The sequence below is a fragment of the Alexandromys fortis genome, unplaced genomic scaffold, assembly GCF_014885135.2.
Source record: "Alexandromys fortis isolate MF-2015 unplaced genomic scaffold, M_Fortis_MF-2015_v1.1 scaffold_158, whole genome shotgun sequence".
NCBI classification, from domain to species: domain Eukaryota; kingdom Metazoa; phylum Chordata; class Mammalia; order Rodentia; family Cricetidae; genus Alexandromys; species Alexandromys fortis.
In genome coordinates, this window is record NW_026068039.1 from 767,067 (window position 1) to 785,523 (window position 18,457).

The 18,457-nt window shown below is 44.9% G+C and overlaps 1 protein-coding gene and 1 long non-coding RNA gene across 3 annotated transcripts in view; one reads left to right on the top strand and one right to left on the bottom strand.

Annotated features, from left to right (window-relative positions):
* Positions 1–9,748, bottom strand: part of Nagk (N-acetylglucosamine kinase) — a 30,329-nt gene extending 20,581 nt beyond the window's left edge. Inside the window, exon 1 of the mRNA XM_050165367.1 lies at positions 9,696–9,748. Coding sequence (XP_050021324.1) covers positions 9,696–9,712 — 17 coding nt within the window. The 5' untranslated portion in view covers positions 9,713–9,748. The remainder of the gene's footprint in view (positions 1–9,695) is intronic.
* The window catches only part of LOC126515588 (uncharacterized), a 17,228-nt gene extending 6,615 nt beyond the window's left edge, over positions 1–10,613 (top strand). For both annotated transcript variants that reach the window (XR_007595879.1, XR_007595880.1), the window contains 2 exons: positions 374–708; positions 10,226–10,613. This is a non-coding gene — a long non-coding RNA (uncharacterized lncRNA). The remainder of the gene's footprint in view (positions 1–373; positions 709–10,225) is intronic.
* Positions 10,614–18,457: the final 7,844 nt, after the last annotated feature.

The following is an 18,457-nucleotide window of genomic DNA, read 5'->3' on the forward strand; positions in this document are numbered from 1 at the left end:
CCAAAATTAAGGAACTATTCTATTGCCACTAATCTAATAATTATTTGGTTTTATTTTGACTCTTTAAACTTTTCTTAAGATATAAATGTTATCTCAAAAATTATAAGATTATATAATATATACATATATTAAACTTTTGTCATGATACTAATGGTCATGTAGAGTAATAACTGATTCTAGAAAAAGGCTTTATCTAGCTTCCTGTACATGATTCCAGGTTTGAGTCTTTATCAGGTAACTAGGAGCTAAGTATTTGTACTCTGGATGTACAAATAACAAATCAGGCCCTTTAATCTTGTCAAGATCTGCTGCATGTAACATTTAATATGTTTTTCTCTGCAGTGAACTTTTTTTTTTTGGTTTTTTGAGACAGGGTTTCTCTGTGGCTTTGGAGCCTGTCCTGGAACTAGCTCTGTAGACCAGGCTGGTCTCGAACTCACAGAGATCTGCCTGCCTCTGCCTCCCGAGTGCTGGGATTAAAGGCATGTGCCACCATCGCCCGGCACCATGACCATTCCTAACAGTGACCTTTGAAGTCTCCAAAAGGAGGGTGGGACCTCCTACAATGATTCTACCTGGATGTGGTAATGCCACTAAGCTGACAAACAACACCCAAAGTTGGCTTTGGACTACAAACTTCTCAGGACAATTTTGAGGGGGCTAGCTGAGATGATCCAGCCTCACAGACTACTCTAGCCAGGACTTGAGGTAAGTCCTGCACTTTCTATTCACACAGAGACTGGGCAACAAATGATACAGCTAGCTCTTCCCAAAACTTGACAATTATTATTGTGGAACAATAGCCTTGTAACCTGTAAAGATTTGTCACTTGTAATGGTTTATTAAAACATTGGTTGGCCAGTAGCCAGGCAGGAAGTATAGGCAGGGCAACCAGAATATGGGAATCCTGGGAAGAGGAAAGGCTCAGTCTGTGGTTGTCACTTGGATACAGATTACTGATAAAAGGTACCAAGTCACTTGGCTAACACAGACAAGAATTAGGGGTTAATTTAAGATGTAATGGTGTGGAAAACCCTTCTGTCCATGTGTTACCATTATTGGTTAACGAAGAAAGAAGCTGCATTCTGCCAATGGCTTAAGAGAGTAAAGCCGGCTGAAAGAGATATGTAGAGTAGAGCTAGGTGAGGGAGAGGAACTAAACTGAATGCTGGGATAAAGAAGACTGAGTCAGAAAGAAGCCATGGAACCGCCAGAGGAGAAAGACACAAGATGCGAGCTTGAACCTTGCCAGTAGGCCATGAGCCTCATGGTAAAATTAAAATAATAGAAATGGGTTGATTTAATATGTAAGAGCTTGCTAGGAGTATGCTAGAGTCATTGGTCCAGCAGTGTTTCAAGTAATATAGTTTCCGTATGATTATTTTGGGAGTCTGAGCAGCCAGGAAACAAACAAGTAGCCTCCTACTACAATGTAAGAGTTAATTAATAAGAAGACTGAGCTAATAGGCCAACCTATTTGTAATTAATGTAGGCCTCTGTGTGTTTCTTGGGACTGAATGGCTGTGGGACCAGGCAGGACAGGAACTTCTGTCAAGAAATTATCCCAATTTTTTCAGGGACCACTAAAGATGCCATTACCTTCGGAGAGCAGGAAGTAGTTTTAAGAACATGATGCCCAGATTCTCAAGAGGTGGGGTGAGCGTTTTTTGGTAGTTCAGTGGTTATGGATGTTTGTCATCACTTAGGGGTGTTGATTACAAGCTGTCATTGGTAATGGTCAGGAAAAAAGCTGAACAAAGGAAATTAGATTCTTGTTATTAACAGAAAAAGGGGGTTACAGAAATGATAGGATAAAAAGGTAGATTATTAAATCTACTTTTAAATAAAAAAAGCAAGTACTAGTCTTAAATATTTTACATTGGTATAAATTTTTGTATATTGATAAAATGTGAGGTTATTTTTGTTATACTATATTTATTTTTATACTTTTTCTAAGATATTTTTGTATATTGATAGAAATTTAAGGTTATTTTCGTTAGAACATGTATGTTTCTATTCTTGGAAAAGGTATTGCATCTATAGAGCTCATTTAACAATGTAATGTAAATTTCTAGTCCTTAAAAGTTATTATTTCAAAATATTTAGAATAATAAAGAACTGGAGGTTAGTAGTTAGTGAGCTATTATAATCAAACTTGTAGTCATGTTAAGTATGTTTTCAAGGACAAACAGACCTATTTTATTTTATGGTGGTTTTTTTAGAGACAGGGGTTTCTCTATAGCTTTGAAGCCTTTCTTGGATCTCACTCTGTAGATCATGCCGGCCTTGAATCCACAGAGATCCACCTGCCTCTGCCTTCAGAGTACTGGGACTAAAGGTGTGTGCCATCACTGCTTGACAAGAGATCTATTTTAGATAAACAGGTAGTTTTCAAACACTTCAGAGATCTACAGAATATGGCATTTAAGATGTTTTAATAACATAGGTTCTTTTTTTTTTTATATAATAATGATGCCAGGCCTCTTTAGTCTTATTCTCCAGGGAAAGATAAGTGTACTATTTGCCCATTCAGCAGCCCCATGATGCAGGACAATCAGGCACAGACCCACAATGCAGGACAGTCAGATGTGACAGGGAATCAAGTCAAAGCAGGAACTCAGTTATTACTGTGACTGTCAGTTTATATAGGTTAAGTGACATCATGTGATGTGGGGGTACCTCCAGCCAATGAGAGACAACCAAGCCCTCCTTCTGACTGGAGGGGCGTCTACCGAGTTTTTGATGTCTCATCCTCACTCAGTAGCTTTGAGAGTATTCTTCAAACTCACACCAGGCTTTTCTCTGTCCTACAGGCCTTGAGTACAGGCCCTGAGATAATTTTGGCCTAACATCTCCTTTTTTGTTTTATATCCCACCTTCTACCCTGGTCCCCAAGCCAGAATAGCTCACCAGGGAGAGAGTGCAAGTCAGGGCCACCCCTATCTGGAGTTTTGGCCTGGATATCCTCAAATTGAGAGTTCATTTATGGGGTGAGATGTATCAAGCCTATCATAATGTACTCAAAGGGTCATGAGTTGTACCTGTTGTATCTGTTTTTTGGAATGCTTGTTTCAGCCTTTGGAGAACGCATGGGCCAAAAAGACAGATCAATAAACAAATAACCATTGACCCAATTAGGGAAGAGATGAGTGTGGTAAGTCATGGGGACCAATTAAACCAGGTCTTATAGTGGGTCCTTGACTTAAATGAATGCAAGAAGTCTTAGCTGGGGTTACCCTTGTGGATTCCTGGGAGTTTCCCTGGCACCAGGTTTCTCCCTAACCCAGAAATGCCCCACCCATCAAAACTCTCTTTTCTTACTCTCCCCATCTGTCCCATGCCCATTCTGCCTCCTGTACCAACCTACTCCCTCAAATTCTGATCACTCCATACCCCATCCCCTGCACCCAATTTACCCAGGAGTTCTCTTCTATTTCCCCTTCCCAGAGAAATCATACATCCCTTTTTGGGCCCTCCTTGTTATCTAGCCTTTCTGGGGTTGTGGATTGTCGGTTGGTGATCCTATACTTTACTCCTAATATCCATCTTTGTCTTCTTGGTCTGGGTTACCTCACTCAGAATGATTTTTTTCTAGTTTCATCCATTTGCCTGCAAATTTTATGAGTTTTTTTTACAGCTGTGTAATACTCCATTGTGTAAATTACCACATTTTCCTTATTCATTCTTCAGTTGGGAGGCATCTAGGTTTCTCCAGATTCTGGCTATTACAAATAATGCTGTTATGAACATAGGTGAACAAGTGTTTTTGTGGTATGACTGAGCATCCTTTGGGTGTATGCTTAAGATTTATATAACTGGATCTTAAGGGAGACTGAGTCCCAATTTTCTGAGAAATCACCATATTGATTTCCAAAGTGCCTGTATAAGTTTGCCCTCCAACCAGCAGTGGAGGAGTATTTTCCTTACTACACACCCTCTCCCTCATTAGTGTTTTTGATCTTAGTCATTTTGATAGGTGTAAGATGATGTCTCAGAGTGGTTTTTATTTGCATTTCCCTGATTACTAATGATGTTGAGGAATTCCTTAAGTGTCTCTCGGCCATTTGAGATTCTTCTATCGAGAATTCTCTGTTTAACTCTGTACCCCAGGTCACATGTCTTCTTCTGCAGTTACACTGGTTGCCATAGTGACTCTGACACTGATCACAGGTGTCGCAGGTGGTGGGCAGAGAGTGCTGACTGCTGTGTCTCTCCCCCATTTTCTTTCACATTTATCAATCACAAACCTCTAGCTTAATTAATCACACCTAGGAAGGTAATATTGTGCACGAGCTGCCCTTCTCCCTTCTTAGAATTTAAACCTTCCTAAATCAGTCTTTTTGTCTCTTAGTGCTCTCCAGACATCTTTCTAGCAAAGCCTCCCTGGGGTCATGAAGATGCAAGCCTTGTAACCTTGCTACCACCAGAGGATTACCGTGTGTGTGTGTGTGTGTGTGTGTGTGTGTGTGTGTGTGTGTGTGTGTATGTGTGTACTGGAAACTTTGCAGCACAGCCAAACAATAAAGAAACTGACATGAAGAAGTATGAGGTCAAAGATTCTTTTTGCCCTCAGATCCCTAGCCTTCCACTTGCTGTAGATTTCTTGCTGAACCCTGAGAGAGCTTTGGGGCTGGCCCTCAAAAAGCTCTCGTTAGATTTTAGCTGAGTTTATTTCCTGCCATCTGTTCCACCTGGGTTTGTTTGCTTATTTTTGTTCTAGAGCTTTCCAGTGTGCTATTAAGTCACTAGTCCAGTATTTCTCCAATTTTTTTGGGGGGTGGGGTTGAGACAGGGTTTCTATGTAGTTTTGGAGCCTGTCTTGAAACTCACTCTGTAGACCAGGAGGGCCTTGTACTCACAGAGATCCACCTGCCCCTGTCTCTCGAGTGCTGTGATTAAAGACATGCACCACCACTGCCCCACCCCCAAATTCTTTATCTAGACACTTAGTGCTATGAACTTTCCTTTTAACACTACTTTCTTTGTGTCCCATAGGTTTGGGTCTGTTATGCATTCATTTTCATTGAATTTTGGAAGTCTTTAATTTATCCCTTAACCCAGAGGTCATTCAGTTGAGAGTTGTCCAGTTTCCATGAGTTTGTAGGCTTTCTGTAGTTTGTGTTGTTACTGGATCCTTACTTTACCCCATGGTGATCTGATAAGATACATGGGTAATCCCAATTTTTTTTGCATCTGTTGAGATTTGCTTTGTGATCAGGTATGTGGTCAATTTTGGAGAAGGGTCCATGAGGTATTCTTTTGTGTTTGGGTGAAATGTTCTGGAGATGTCTATTAAGTCCATATGAGTCTCTGTTAAGTTTCTGTCTGGCAGAACTGTCCATTGGTGAGATTGGGGTATCAGTCTCTCACTATTAATGTGTGGGGTTTGATGTGTGATTTAAGCTTTTGTAATGTTTCTTTTACAGATGTGGGTGTCCTTGTATTTGGAGCATAAATGTTCAGAATTAAGATTTTATCTTGGTGGATTTTTTTTCCCATGATGAATATGTTGAAATCTATTTTGTTAGATACTAAGATAGCACTTGTTTCTTAGGTCCATTTGATTGGAAAATCTTTTCTCAGCCCTTTACTCTGAGATAATGTCAGTCTTTGAAGTTGAGGTATGTTTCTTGTATGCAGCAAAAGGATGGATCCTGTTTTCATATCCATTCTGTTAGCCTGTGAATTTTTATAGACAAATTAAGTCCATTAATATTAAGAGATATTCATGACTAGTGATCGTTAATTCCTGTTATTTTTATTATTATTTTGGTGGTGGTTGTTGTAGTGTGTGTGTGTTTTCCTTCTTTGAGTTTTTGTAGTGTGAGATTATTGCCTGTGTTTTTGTGAGTGTAGCTAACTTTCTTGGGTTAGTGTTTTCCTTCTGGTACTTTCTATAGGACTGGATTTGTGGATAAGTATTGTTTAAATATGGTTTTGTCATAGAATATCTTGTTTTCTCCATCTCTGGTGATTTTTGCTGGGTATGGTATTCAGGGCTGGCTTCCGTGGTCTCTTGGAGTCTACAAAATGTCTGTCCAGGACCTTCTGGGTTTTAGAATTCCTATTGAGAAGTCAGGTATAATTCTCCCTTTATTTGTTACTTGACCCTTTCCCTTCATAGCTCTTAATATTTTTTCTTTATTCTGTATGTGTATGCTTAGTGTTTTGATTATTATGTAGTGAGGGACTTTTTTTGGTCCAGTCTATTTGATATTCTGCAAGCTTCTTGTACTTTCATAGGCATGGCCTTTAGGTCTATGGTTTTGTTGAATATATTTTCTGTGCCTTTGACTGGACTTCTTCTATCCCTATTATTCTTAGGTTTGGTCTTTTCATAGTGTCCTAGATTTCCTGAATGTTTTGTGTTAAGAATTTGTTGAATTTAACATTTTCTTTGATTGATGAATCTTCTCTCTATCATATCTTCCACACCTGAGATTCTTTCTTCCATTTCTTGTATTTTGTTGGTAATGCTTAGATCTGTTGTTCACTTTTGCTTACCCAGATTTTCCATTTCCAGAATTCCATCCATTTGTTTTCTTTATTGCCTCTATTCAATCTTCAAGCCTTGAACTATTTCCTTCACTTGTTTATTTTTTTCTTGAGTTTTTTTAAAGGCATTTATTGATTTCCTCCATTTTTTTTGTCTTTTCCTCAATTTCTTTAAGGGAATTTTTCATTTCTTCTTTAAGTACCTCTATCATCTTCATAAAGTTATTTTAAGGTAATTTTCTTCTGCTTCATCTGAGTTGGGGTGTTCAAGTCTTGCTGTTGTAGGAACACAGGGTTCTGGCGGTGCCGCATTGCCCTTTATGCTGTTACATGTATTCTTACACTGCTGTTTACCCTTATGTTCTTCCAGCTGAAGTAGCTGGTGCCTCTATAGGGGCTGCTGATGTTGAGGGGATTGGTTGGCGAAGGGGAGGATGGGGTCATTGAGTTTGGGCAGCAGCGTAGGTTACAGTGTCAGGGGTGGTGGGGTAGCCTGCCTGCAGGTCTCTCACCTGTTGACTGGCTGCTGGGGACTGCTCCAGAGCAATGATCTACAAGAGTTGGGGGCAGGACCCAGTTGTTTGCTGAGGGAAGAGAAGAGGCACAGGATGTACCTACCCTGGGGCTAGAGGCCTGAAGATTGGGGTGGTTTAGGTGGGGCCCAGTCACTCACCTGTTCTTCCCATTGGAGTAAGTGGCACTTATATAGAGGATGCTGATGTTGCAATGAGTGGTTGACCAAGGGGAGGATGGTTCAGTGGGTATGGGGGTGGTGGTATAGCCTGCCTGAAGGTCTCACCTATTGGCTGGCTGCTGGGGACTCTGGATTATTTTTTTAATGAGGTCTCAAATCACCAAGGCTGGCCCTACATTCCTGTGGTATCTAAGGCTGTCCTTGAACCCCAATCCTCCTGCCTCCACTTCCCAAATGCTAGGATTAGAGGACTGCACTGCCCTCCCAACTTTATGTTACTTGTTTAGAAAAGAATACAAGAGAGAAAGTTTGCTTCAAAGACAATACTGAATTCTCAATTTGATATTGGATGAGAATTATATATAATTGCTGCCTGTTCTCACCTTAAGAATAAAGATCAATAAAGGATTATTCCTTACTACCTACCAAACAGATGACTCAGAGAATAATAGCACCTGCTGATCTTCCAGAGGACTGGAAGTGAATTACCAGCACCTACCTCAGGTGGCTCACAAACCGTGCAACTCCAGCTCCAAGGGATTCAAATCTATCTTTGGCCTCCTTGGACACTTCACTAATGACACACATGATTTAAAATTAAGTATAAAAAGATTACAAACCTCCAGAGACCAAATAAAACAGATCTCATTTAGCCCAGACTCACCTCAAACTTTCTATGTAGGCAAGGATGACCTTGAACTTCACATGTCCCTGCCTCAACTTCCCAAGTGTTGGGATTACAGGATTACAGTTCATGTAGTAATTGATCCCAGGGCTCTGTGTACTGTACATAACATATCTACCAACTGAACTGCATCCCCAGCCCAGTGGCTAATTTAAATCCAAATGTACTAAAATTCACACAGGTTTAGTTATAAGAAGAAATACAACATTAACTTTTATATGATTCCATATTGAAAGAATAACATTTGGGATACAGTGAGTTAATTTTTTGTGTCATTAAAATTTACTTAACTCAGTTTTTTTAGCTTCTAAGTTAGAAAAGTGTAAATCACACATGTGGCTAATGTTCACGATTTACATTATGTTCTAATATCTGCTCGGGGTCTTGTCTTCTGCCCATCCTGACCGGATGATTTCAAGGTCACTGAGTTGCCTAATTTTATGAAACATACTATCCATAATAACTTAAAACAGTACACTGAATAAAAGCTTGATAAGAATGCCGTTGAGTGCACATAATTTTTTACGGCTTTGCTTTATTTTTGTTGGTGATACTGGGGTTTGAACCTAGAGTCTTGCCTATGCTAGGCAACAGCTGTATCGCTAAGCTATATCCCTAGCCTATGTTCACAATTCTTTAAGGCTTTGTATATACCTTTGTTTATCATGCCAAAAAAAAAACTATGAGAAATCACAAGCCATTCTAATCACACATTACAAGGGGGGAAATTGAGGTTGTGGAATCAAAGCAATTAGCCTCAGCTCACACAAATTACAGAGACCTGCTATAAGATGTGAGCGGTTGCAAGGCTAAGGCAATAAAGATGCTGCAGTACAAGACGTTCATTTGCTTTCAAGTGTTTTTGTAAAGGTCTGATGCCCTCTGCCCTCAGCTTGCAACATCCCAACAGCTATTTCCGTGATGCTCACAAGATTGCTAATGTTCTGGAAAGTATCCGCAAGCTACGGTGTTGTCTTCTCGCCTCTGTCCCTGTGACCCTAGGGAGGCCTTCCCTGTAGAAGAGGCAGCATGGCGGTAGGGAAAGGCACAATGGAAAAGCCCTTGCATGCTGAATTCACTCACCAGGAGGGAGCAGATGACTCCTGGTCCAAGGTCCTTCCCTAGAGGATTACATTGATCTAGCACATGGGACACTGCCATGTCTTTTGTTAGGCAGGGCTGCTTCCCATGTTGACCTCAGCACTGGATGCTGCAATAGTTCAGAAAGTGCTAAGAGACTATAAGATACTCCCACGACACCCAGAGACTGTAAGATACTGCCATGACATGACACCAAGGGACTGTAAGATACTGCCATGACAAGGAGTTATGGTAAATGTTAAAATGGGGAGCAAACAAGTTCCATGGCAAAGATGGCTTCCAGCACAGACCAATGAAAGATGTGGGGGGAGGAGGCAGAGCTGGACATGGGGTCCAGGAGGTCTCATTAGGATCTCACTTTGGAGGTTTCCAGTATAAGGGTGCTCCCAACTCTACTTTAGAGAAGTCTGGCAGGTGTCATAGAGTAGGACAAATGGGAGCGAGGAACTTGGAGCAGGGGGACACTTTGATAAACATCACTGAAAAAGACACAAAGGCAGTGAACTTTTCAAATACCCAGATACCTCCCTGTTGAAGGAGGGAGGGCCTGCTTTTCATCCCAGCTGCCTGACTAGCTTAACTCCCGAAATAATCACACAGAAATTGTATTAATTAAATCACTGCCTGGTCTATTATCTCTAGCCTCTTATTGACTAACTCTCACATCTTGATTTAACCCATTTCTGTTAATCTGTATATTACCACATGACAGTGGCTTACCGGGAAAGATTCGGCATGTCTGACCTGGCAGCTCCATGGCGGCTCTCTGTCTGCCCTTCTTCCCAGCATTCAGTTCTGTCTACTCTGCCTACCTAAGTGCTGCCCTATCAAAAGGTCAAGGCAGTTTCTTTATTCAACCAATGAAAGCAACACATAGACAGAAGAACCTCCTACACCACCTCCCACTGAGGTCCAGGTCAGGACCTTCTCATTTGGCTTTTTCTGTTTGGTTTGGCTGAACCAACAGCTGCCAGGACAAGCAGATAATTGTTGCTGGAGACCCAAGACCTGAAGAAAATGGACAGAAGTGGCCTGTGCAGGGACTATGGGGAGAGCACCCTTCTACTTCCACTAGATTCTATCTAGGCAGTAGTTCTCAACCTTCCTAATGTCGTGACCCTTAAATACATACAGTTCCTCATGTTGTGGGACTCCCAACCACAAAATTATCTTTGTTGCTACTTCATAACTGTAATGTTGCTACCATTATGAATCATAATGTAAATATCTGTATTTTCCGATGATCTTAGGTGACTACCGTGAAAGCATCATTTGGTCCCCCCAAGGGGCTGCGACCCACAAGTTGAGAACTGCTGTGTTTAAGCAAGACTGGTCAGCCACCACCTGTTCTGGCCCCCACAGTGGCTTTCAACTCTCCAGACCCAGGGTCAGAGGGGTTACCGGCTACTCTTCTACTTTTATTTCTCAGACAGGGTCTCCAACTTGCTGTGTAGCTGAGGATGACCTTTTCACTCCTGCTCCTCCTGTCTCCCCAGGTGCTGGGGTTACCTCATTTGGGGGATGCTAGGAACCCAGAGATTCATGCATTCAAGGCAAGCGCCAATTGTTAGACTACCTCTATGTACTTTTCCAGAAAATATAAAGCAATATCCCTGGGGCTGTTGTTGACCCAGTGCAGGTTTTTTGGTTGTTTATTGTGTGTGTGTGTTTCAGACCCATTCACCATATGTCTAGCCAGAGCACTAGGGAAAGGAGGGCAGGTTAGGCATACTGCAGTCCTAGGCTCCTAAGAACAGAAGTGGTAGGAACAGCGTGGGCTGCAGAACAGGCAAGGAGAGAGCAGAAGACACAGAGGAGGAAGGATTTGAGGCTGTCTCTAGATTCGGACCCTTAAAAGGTTTGGACTCTGGTGTGGGACAATTGTTTGTATTCTATTAATTATATTTTAAATAAATGCTGATTGGCCAGTAGCTAGGCAGGAAGTATAGGCAGGACAACCAGACAGGAAGCAGAGGTGAGTCAATGAGAACAGAAGAATTCTGGGAAGAAGAAAGCCCATTCCTCTGCAGTCCTTGCCCAGCCACAGAAGAAGCAAGATGTGACTGCCTTGCTGAAAATGGTACTGAGCCTTTTTCAGCTCATAGACAAGACAAGAATAATGGGCTAATATAATTTATAAGAGTTAATAAGAAACCTGAGCTAATGGGCCAATCATTTTATAACTAATGTAGACCTCTGTGTGATTTCTTGGGACTAAATGGCTTGGGGACCGGGCAGAACAGAAACTCTGACAATAGGACTCTGGTGGCCACGGTTGTATATGTCTGTTATCTCAGCATTCCAGGAACTGAAGAAGTATGGAGAGTTTGAGGCTAACCTGGGCTACATAATGAGACCTGGTTTCAAAAACCTGGAAAGAAACCAGGCATGGTGGCACATGCCTTTATTCCCAACCCTAAAGAGGCAGACTGTAACGTCAGTGCTATTACGTGTACTATGGTACTCTGCCTGTAGTGTACCATGGGAGGTTAGCAAGGCAAGGGCCTGGAGATTGACATACACACAGACAGAGAGACAGAGACACAGGTCATCCTTGAATTCTCCAAGAATGCCCCTTTTATTGTGTTCCAGGGCAGCTTATATAGGGATCCTTAACTGATAGCCACGTCCCAGCCAAACCCACCAGAAACTACTCTCCAGCCATCAGGAACTCCTTAGGGTCTCATGCTCAGAGCAGCTGCAAGCATAACAAATTGTTTACAGGAAATTTAGGGTCTGGGGGGGGTCCACAGTCCCCAACAGCAGACTCATGCAGATCTCTGTGAGTTCCAGTCCAGCCAGGACTACAAAAAGAGATCCTGCCTCAAAATAAACAAATAGCAACATAAAGACACCCCCCCCAACACACACACACACACACAAAAACTGTATAGAAGGAAAAAAAGTGGGCTCTGGAAAAGACTGCAAGGGTAACACTGGGCCCTTGAGGTTTAGAAAGTGGGGGTGGGGAGGCCCCTACCGTACCTCCAGGCCTTGATATCTCCTGTGGCTCAGGCAATGTGCACCTGCAAACCACTCTGGAAGGAAAGTTGTTTAGTTAGTGCCAACCCAGGAGCCTGCCGCTGGCTGGGGAAAAGCCACTTCCCTTTCCCAGGAGAGTCGGGAAGGGATGGGACACAACCCTTTCTGATCTGAAGTCAGGCCACTCATGGTCCCTGGACACATTGGCCATCAGACATCACAACATCATCTTGAGAGTTGGCCACTGAATCTAAGCAGGGATGGACTTGGGTTTCCTTTTCTGACATTCCAGACCTCTGCTCTCTCTTGCCTCTCCCTGGGCAGGGATGTGCTCTTTAGAGAAACACTGAAAGGAAGCCAGAACTCACAAAAAAACACCCTCCTAATTGTGGCTTCTCGGGTCCTGGGTCAGTTTGTACGCAGGTGCCTGGACTTGGGCCCTTCCTAAGGTGATTTCATACCCTGAGGCAGTGACCAGAGCCAGTATGTTGGCTGAGTTTTGTCTTCTGCCTCTCAAGATGGTGTGTGTGTGGGGTCGGGGGGATCTCACCAAAGGAGCTGGATTGCCCGGTCTGTCCCACGTGGCCAGCCATGTGCGGTTCAATGACTGGCTGAAGCCTAAGCAGAAGGGACATCAGCGCCTTTCCTGAGACAAGTGGGAAGAAAGTGTCAGCCATGGCTGACCGAACTGTGACCCACGGCCCAACACAGAGCCAATTAGCAGTCACCACCATGGTGGCGGGCTTGCCACAGTTTCCACAGGAGGCCTCCATGTGCAGCTAGAGTGTCAGGCCGAGTTAGCACCAGGGAGGCTGAGTGGAGGCCAGCTGCCTGGATGGAGGGCCATGGGTGACAACACTCCCACTGGGCTGTGGGGGGCGGGGGCATGCCTCCACTAGCCAATGCCATGTGCAGGCATGTTGCTGGATGTGTGTCTGTGCACATGCTTGTCACTGAGGATTTGTGTGGCCTGGACTGCTGCCTGGGTTTGCCTTTGTGTGTCCAGCTAGTGCATTCAGTGCGTGCCAGCTATGCACGCCCGAAGGCCTAGGAGTAAGCAGTCCACAGTCCCTGTCCTTGTGGAGCTGGAAGTCCAGCGGGACAGGTGGGAAATGAACGGGGCGTCTATTGTGTTGTATAGCAATAGGTCCTATGAGGAAAGATAGATCCGGAGGCAGGGTGCAGCTTGCTCTTTGGCTGGTGTCCTCAGGGTGGGCCTTTCTGAGGAAGAGATGCAGGAGTGAGGTGGCAGCCAGTTGATTTGAAAGAGGAAAATGGCAGGTGGAGGAACAGGGCTGGAGAGAGGGGAGCTGGATGGGAGAGAAGGATGGGAACCATCGCTGCAGAGTCAGGGGGAACAGCCTTCAGTAAGAACCTACCTTCCCAGCCCTTTCTCTCGGCCCAGCCACACAGCTGGGTACACAGGGCCCTCTCTGCTTATACAGACAGCACCTGAGACAGTCTGGCTGGTACACTCAGCTATACAGACCCAACTGGGTGCCCATCAAAAGGAATCATAGCTCTCAAAACCTGGTGTGAGCCTGGAACCCCATCCAGCCTGAGGCTGACCTTGAAGCCACCTCCTTATGGCCAGAGGCAAGGATGCCCATGGAGACTGAGATGCACAGTACTCATTGGTAGGAGGTGAGGAGCAGAGCAGGCTCAGCCCAGGCTTTCACTACCACCACCCTGTGCTCAAGGGCTCTGAGCTCCAGCAGAGTCATGAAAAGTTGAACTCCATCTCCCATGACCCATAGTCCCAGACAAACAGAGAGAGAGGGGGGAGGGGGGGGGGGAGGGAGGGAGGGAGGGAGGGAGGGAGGGAGGGAGGGAGGGAGCAAGGTTTAGTGCTAGGCTGGCCCATCCCAGATGGCCTCAAAGAAAGCTCGGTGTAAGAAAGGGAAGTGGTATTGTTGTGAAAACCATGTTACATATCAAACCAGCTGCGGTCTCCTCCCTTCAACTGAAGAAGTGTGTTACACTACTTCTGGAGAGATGTGACCGAACATCCTCTCACCTCAGACAGGAACCAACAACTGACCAAAGTTATGATACCAGTGAAGTCTAACTTTGAACCAGTGGGGTTATGGGTATATGGGTGAAAGGTTAATTTAGGGATATGGCTCACTCAAGGCAGATGAGTGGCTAAAAGCAACCCCAGGGTGGGTGACAACTCACAAAACTGGAACCTTAGAACTCTGTGTGCTTTGCAGGCAGCCCTCAGTCAAGGAGTCTCCGCAGAAGCCTTACTGCTTTACACAGCCTTGCAGAGGAAGAGACTAGTCTGTTTCAGAGACTTCCTGAGACTGGCGGTTTGCTCAGTTCCTGAGTTGGAGGCTCTTAAGTGTCAGAGCTTCCCTCCAGGGTAGAATCTTTCAGTTCAGAGGATGTTGCTGCAACAAGATGGATGGCTTGGATGTCCTACGGATGTTAGGTGGGAGGCCCACAGCTATATAACTACATGGGTCCTGTGTCTGTGGGTGGACCCATACATTATGTTTGACCCAGGCCAAACTGGAACCACTCTACTAGCCCCCTGTACCTCTGCACTGTATGCCTACTCAGGCCCATTGCTGGGACCCGGCCCTGCCCACCGTGGGGACCGCTCTATGTCTGAGCTTTTCTGGGAGACTGAACCAGTATCTGAGTGTTGCTAGGTTTGTCTTTCGGCCTTCAGCCTCTGAAATCTGTAATACCTTCCTCCCCAGCTTACCCAGAGGCTCTCAAGGAATAAGCTGTGGGCTCTACCCTCTTCTGAGCGACAGATGGCCACAGCAAGTAGACACAAGGCTCAAGGAGCTTTCCCAAGATGCTACTCTGTGCTGTAGGTCAGCAGGTTTGCACCTCTCTCTCCCTCCCCTTTCCCTTCCCCCATCTTTGTCTGTCTGTCTCTCTCATGCACTGGCAGCTATGTGGGCAGCCAGGGTGGGGATCTGGCTTCCTTTGACCTCTGGCTTTGGCTCCAGAGAACTATTCCTTTGGTCTCCCACTCTGGGGGTGCAAGGCGGGTGGTGATGAGGGAGGTGAGAAGAGGATAGTAACACCTTCCAGTGCAGTGTAAATTGAATTTCCTAGGAGGTTCAACACAAAACAAAGAAGCACTTGTGTCACAGACTCTTTAAGGCTGGTGGAGTGCGGAGAACCTCCGTGATTGTGGAGTCAGAATGTTGCAGATCTGGGACCAAATTATCTTGGGCTATCTTTAGCCTCCTTAGTAGCCACTTATGGGCTACCTCTGTGTGTGACCTAGCATCCTGTGACTAGGTGACGTCCTTTCTAGAATGGAAACCAACCCTCGGCTTCCACAAACCCAAAGTCTAAGAATGCCACCAGAGAGCATCTGTCTCTAACAGATTTTGCTGGTTCTCTGTGACCCCTCACCTAATGTTTCCACCAATATGCTTTTAGAGTTTCTTGGTTTATAAGTTTCTTTGTTCTGTTACTGTAAAAACGTAATGAAACCGGCCAGTTGTTTCCTGTGCTGTGGTGACGTTGCTGCTGCAAGGAGATGATGAACTGAGAGCTTTGGTGATCTGGGGAACCACAACACGAAGGCAGTGACCTATGATGATGTGCATATCAACTTTACTGAGGAAGAGTGGAATTTGCTGGATCCTTCCCAGAAGAATCTCTACAAAGATATGTGCTGGAGACCTACAGGAACCTCACTACTATAGGATACATTTGGGAAGAACATAATAGTAAAGAACATTATCAACATTCTAGAAGACATGAAAGGTAATTTTCTTGTGCATGCCGAAAACAATGAGCCTCTGATGAAATGATAATGTGTCCTAGAAGATTAAAGGCAACAGTGTGAATTAAAAAAAAAAAAAAACTTAATGAAACCGTCTCCACATAGGGATATGGTGTTTTGGGGAAAACTAAACCTGTGTTCCTGAGCTGTGGGTCACTCATATTTGGCTCAACATAAAATCTGTTATTCCCTTTGAGGTGAGAGCTGTGTTTTTGCACCAACAGTACAGGCTTCTGAGTGTCTCCCTCAAGCCTAGTCTGGTCTGGCCAAGCTGTGGGTGAGCAGACATGGGACCTCCCACACGGGGAAGAAATATCAGGAAAGTTGCTTCTGAGCAAGGAGCCAGGAAGGTTCAGTGAGGACACCTGGCTGTGGTACAGGATAGGCAGACTCTGGGTGTTTGTGGGTGGGGCTAAGGAAGCTCCACAGAGAGGTTGCCTTTGCCTGGAGAGCAGGGCTGGCTGTGTGCAGGCCCCTCCAAGGCTGGTGGGAGGGCTCAGGCCTCCAGTCACCAGAGCACTCTGTGTCCTTGTTCCTGAGGCAATGGCTCTGTCCTGGGCGCCTCCTGGGAACTGTGGAGATGAGGATCTGAAAATCTGCTCACCATAGATGCATCTGGGAGGCCCAGGAGTCAGTCAGAGTCTGTGTGGCCTGTGGGCCCAGGTTGCCCACCAGCAGCAGCCCTGGAACAGTCGCGAGGTGGTTGTAGGATAGACAAAAACTTTAACCTTTCCTGGGAGAGCCCACCGTGAGAGGCAGCTGGACCGGGAAGGCCTGGGAACTGTAACCTGGGGACACAGACCACACACACCAAAGGCCGCCTTTCTTATGGCTAGCCTTTCCATACACTGGTAAAGTGGTTCCCACAGACCTGGCAGGCTGCTATCATGGTAGCTCAGTGTATACAAGCCAGTCTGGTTTCTCTTACCCTACTGTTAGAAAGAGAATATGTTTGTTTGGTAAGCTTGAGTCAAGGTTCCACCCCTCCAAAAGGATGGCATGATCTGGCAGAAATATGACTTCCAGGGGTAGCCCCATAGGTAGAATGCCCACACCCCTTAGGAGCCTGTATGGCAGGCCCTATATGGCCCTCAGGTCATGGTCATGAGCTTACCCCCATAACCTTCTCAGGAAATATTTGGCCTGGGTATTGAAGAGCAAATAGAAAATTTTCAGATGTAGAGGCAGGCAAGAGGTACTGGGAAAGGCTGAGGAGCGGCGGCTGAGGAAATGCCCTGTAGAAAGGAAATACAAGAGAATACCTCCTAACTCTCTCCACCCTGTCTGGATGGAAAGGAAGTACCAAGGCAAGACAAGAAAAGATAGGTGCGCTGGCTAGTTTTAGGGACTTCAATTGAGAAGATGCCTCCATAAGACCCAGCTGTAAGGCATTTTCTCAATTAGTGACTGATGAGGGAGGGTCTAGCCCACTGTGAGTGGTGCATGTCTGGGCTGGTGGTCCTGGGTTCTATAAGAAAACATACTGAGCAAGTCATGGGGAGGGATCAAGCCCGTAAGCAGCACCCCTCTACAGCCTCTGCATCAGTTTCTGCCTTGTTCGAATTTCTATTCTGACTTCCTTAAATGATGAACTACAGCAGAAACCAAATAAACCCTTTGCTCTCCAACATGCTTTTAGATCAGAGTGTCTCATCTAAGCATCAGAAACTCTACCTAAGACAAAGGGATTCCCATGTGGGGACATTCTGGCTGTATGCTTTGGATTCGATGATCATCTTGCTTCCTTCTGCCAACCCAGCTACCCTGCTATGGAGTTTTTATATGTCAATGACTAGGCTGAGGCCAGCAATGGAAAAGCCATTTGTGTGCATTGTGTTTTGTTTTGTTTTTAATTGTTTTTAAATGGAGATGGGGGCTGGAGAGATGGCTCAGTGGTTAAGAGCACTAGCTGCTCTTCCAGGGGTCCTGTGTTCAATGTTTAGCAGCCTCACGGTGGCTCACACCCATGTGTTAAAATAAGGAGTGGCAGGGCTGCGTCCCCGGCACCCGGCCGCCCGCATGGCTAGCTTATGCCCAGAAATAATTACACGGAAACTATATTCTATCAAACAATGCCTGGCCCGGCTAGTTCCAGTTTCTTATTGGTTAGCTCTTACATATTGTTCTAACCCATTTCTAATATTCTGTGTAGCCCACGAGCTGGCTTACCAGGGAGGATCTTAACCTGCGTCTGTCTGGAGTGGGAGAATCATGGCGACTCCCTGATTCAGCTTCTTTCTCCCAGCATTCTCTTCTGTTTACTCCACCTATCTAATTTTCTGTCCTATGAGGGCCGAGGCAGTTTCTTTATTATTACCAATGAAAGCAACAGATAAGATACAAGACCCACCTCCATCACCCATGGGTGATGAGATTTGGTGCTCTCTTTCTGCATGCAAGGCATACACGCACGCAGAGCACTGTATACATAATAATAAATTAATTAATACATCTTTTTAAAAAAATAGAAGCTGGGGCTGGGCAGTGGTGGTTGCGTGTCTTTAATCCCAGTACTCAGGAGACAGAAGCAGGAGGATCTCTGTGAGTTCAAGGCCAGCCTGGTCTACAGAGTGAGTTCCAGGACAGTCAAAGTTACACAGAGAAAACCTGTCTCAAAAAATCAAATTTCCCCCACCAAATGGAGGCTGGGGAGATGTCTCAGTCAGTAAAACATTGGCTTTGCAAGCATGAGAACCCAAATTTGACCCCAAAACCAACATAAAGAAGTCAAGCATGGTGGTTT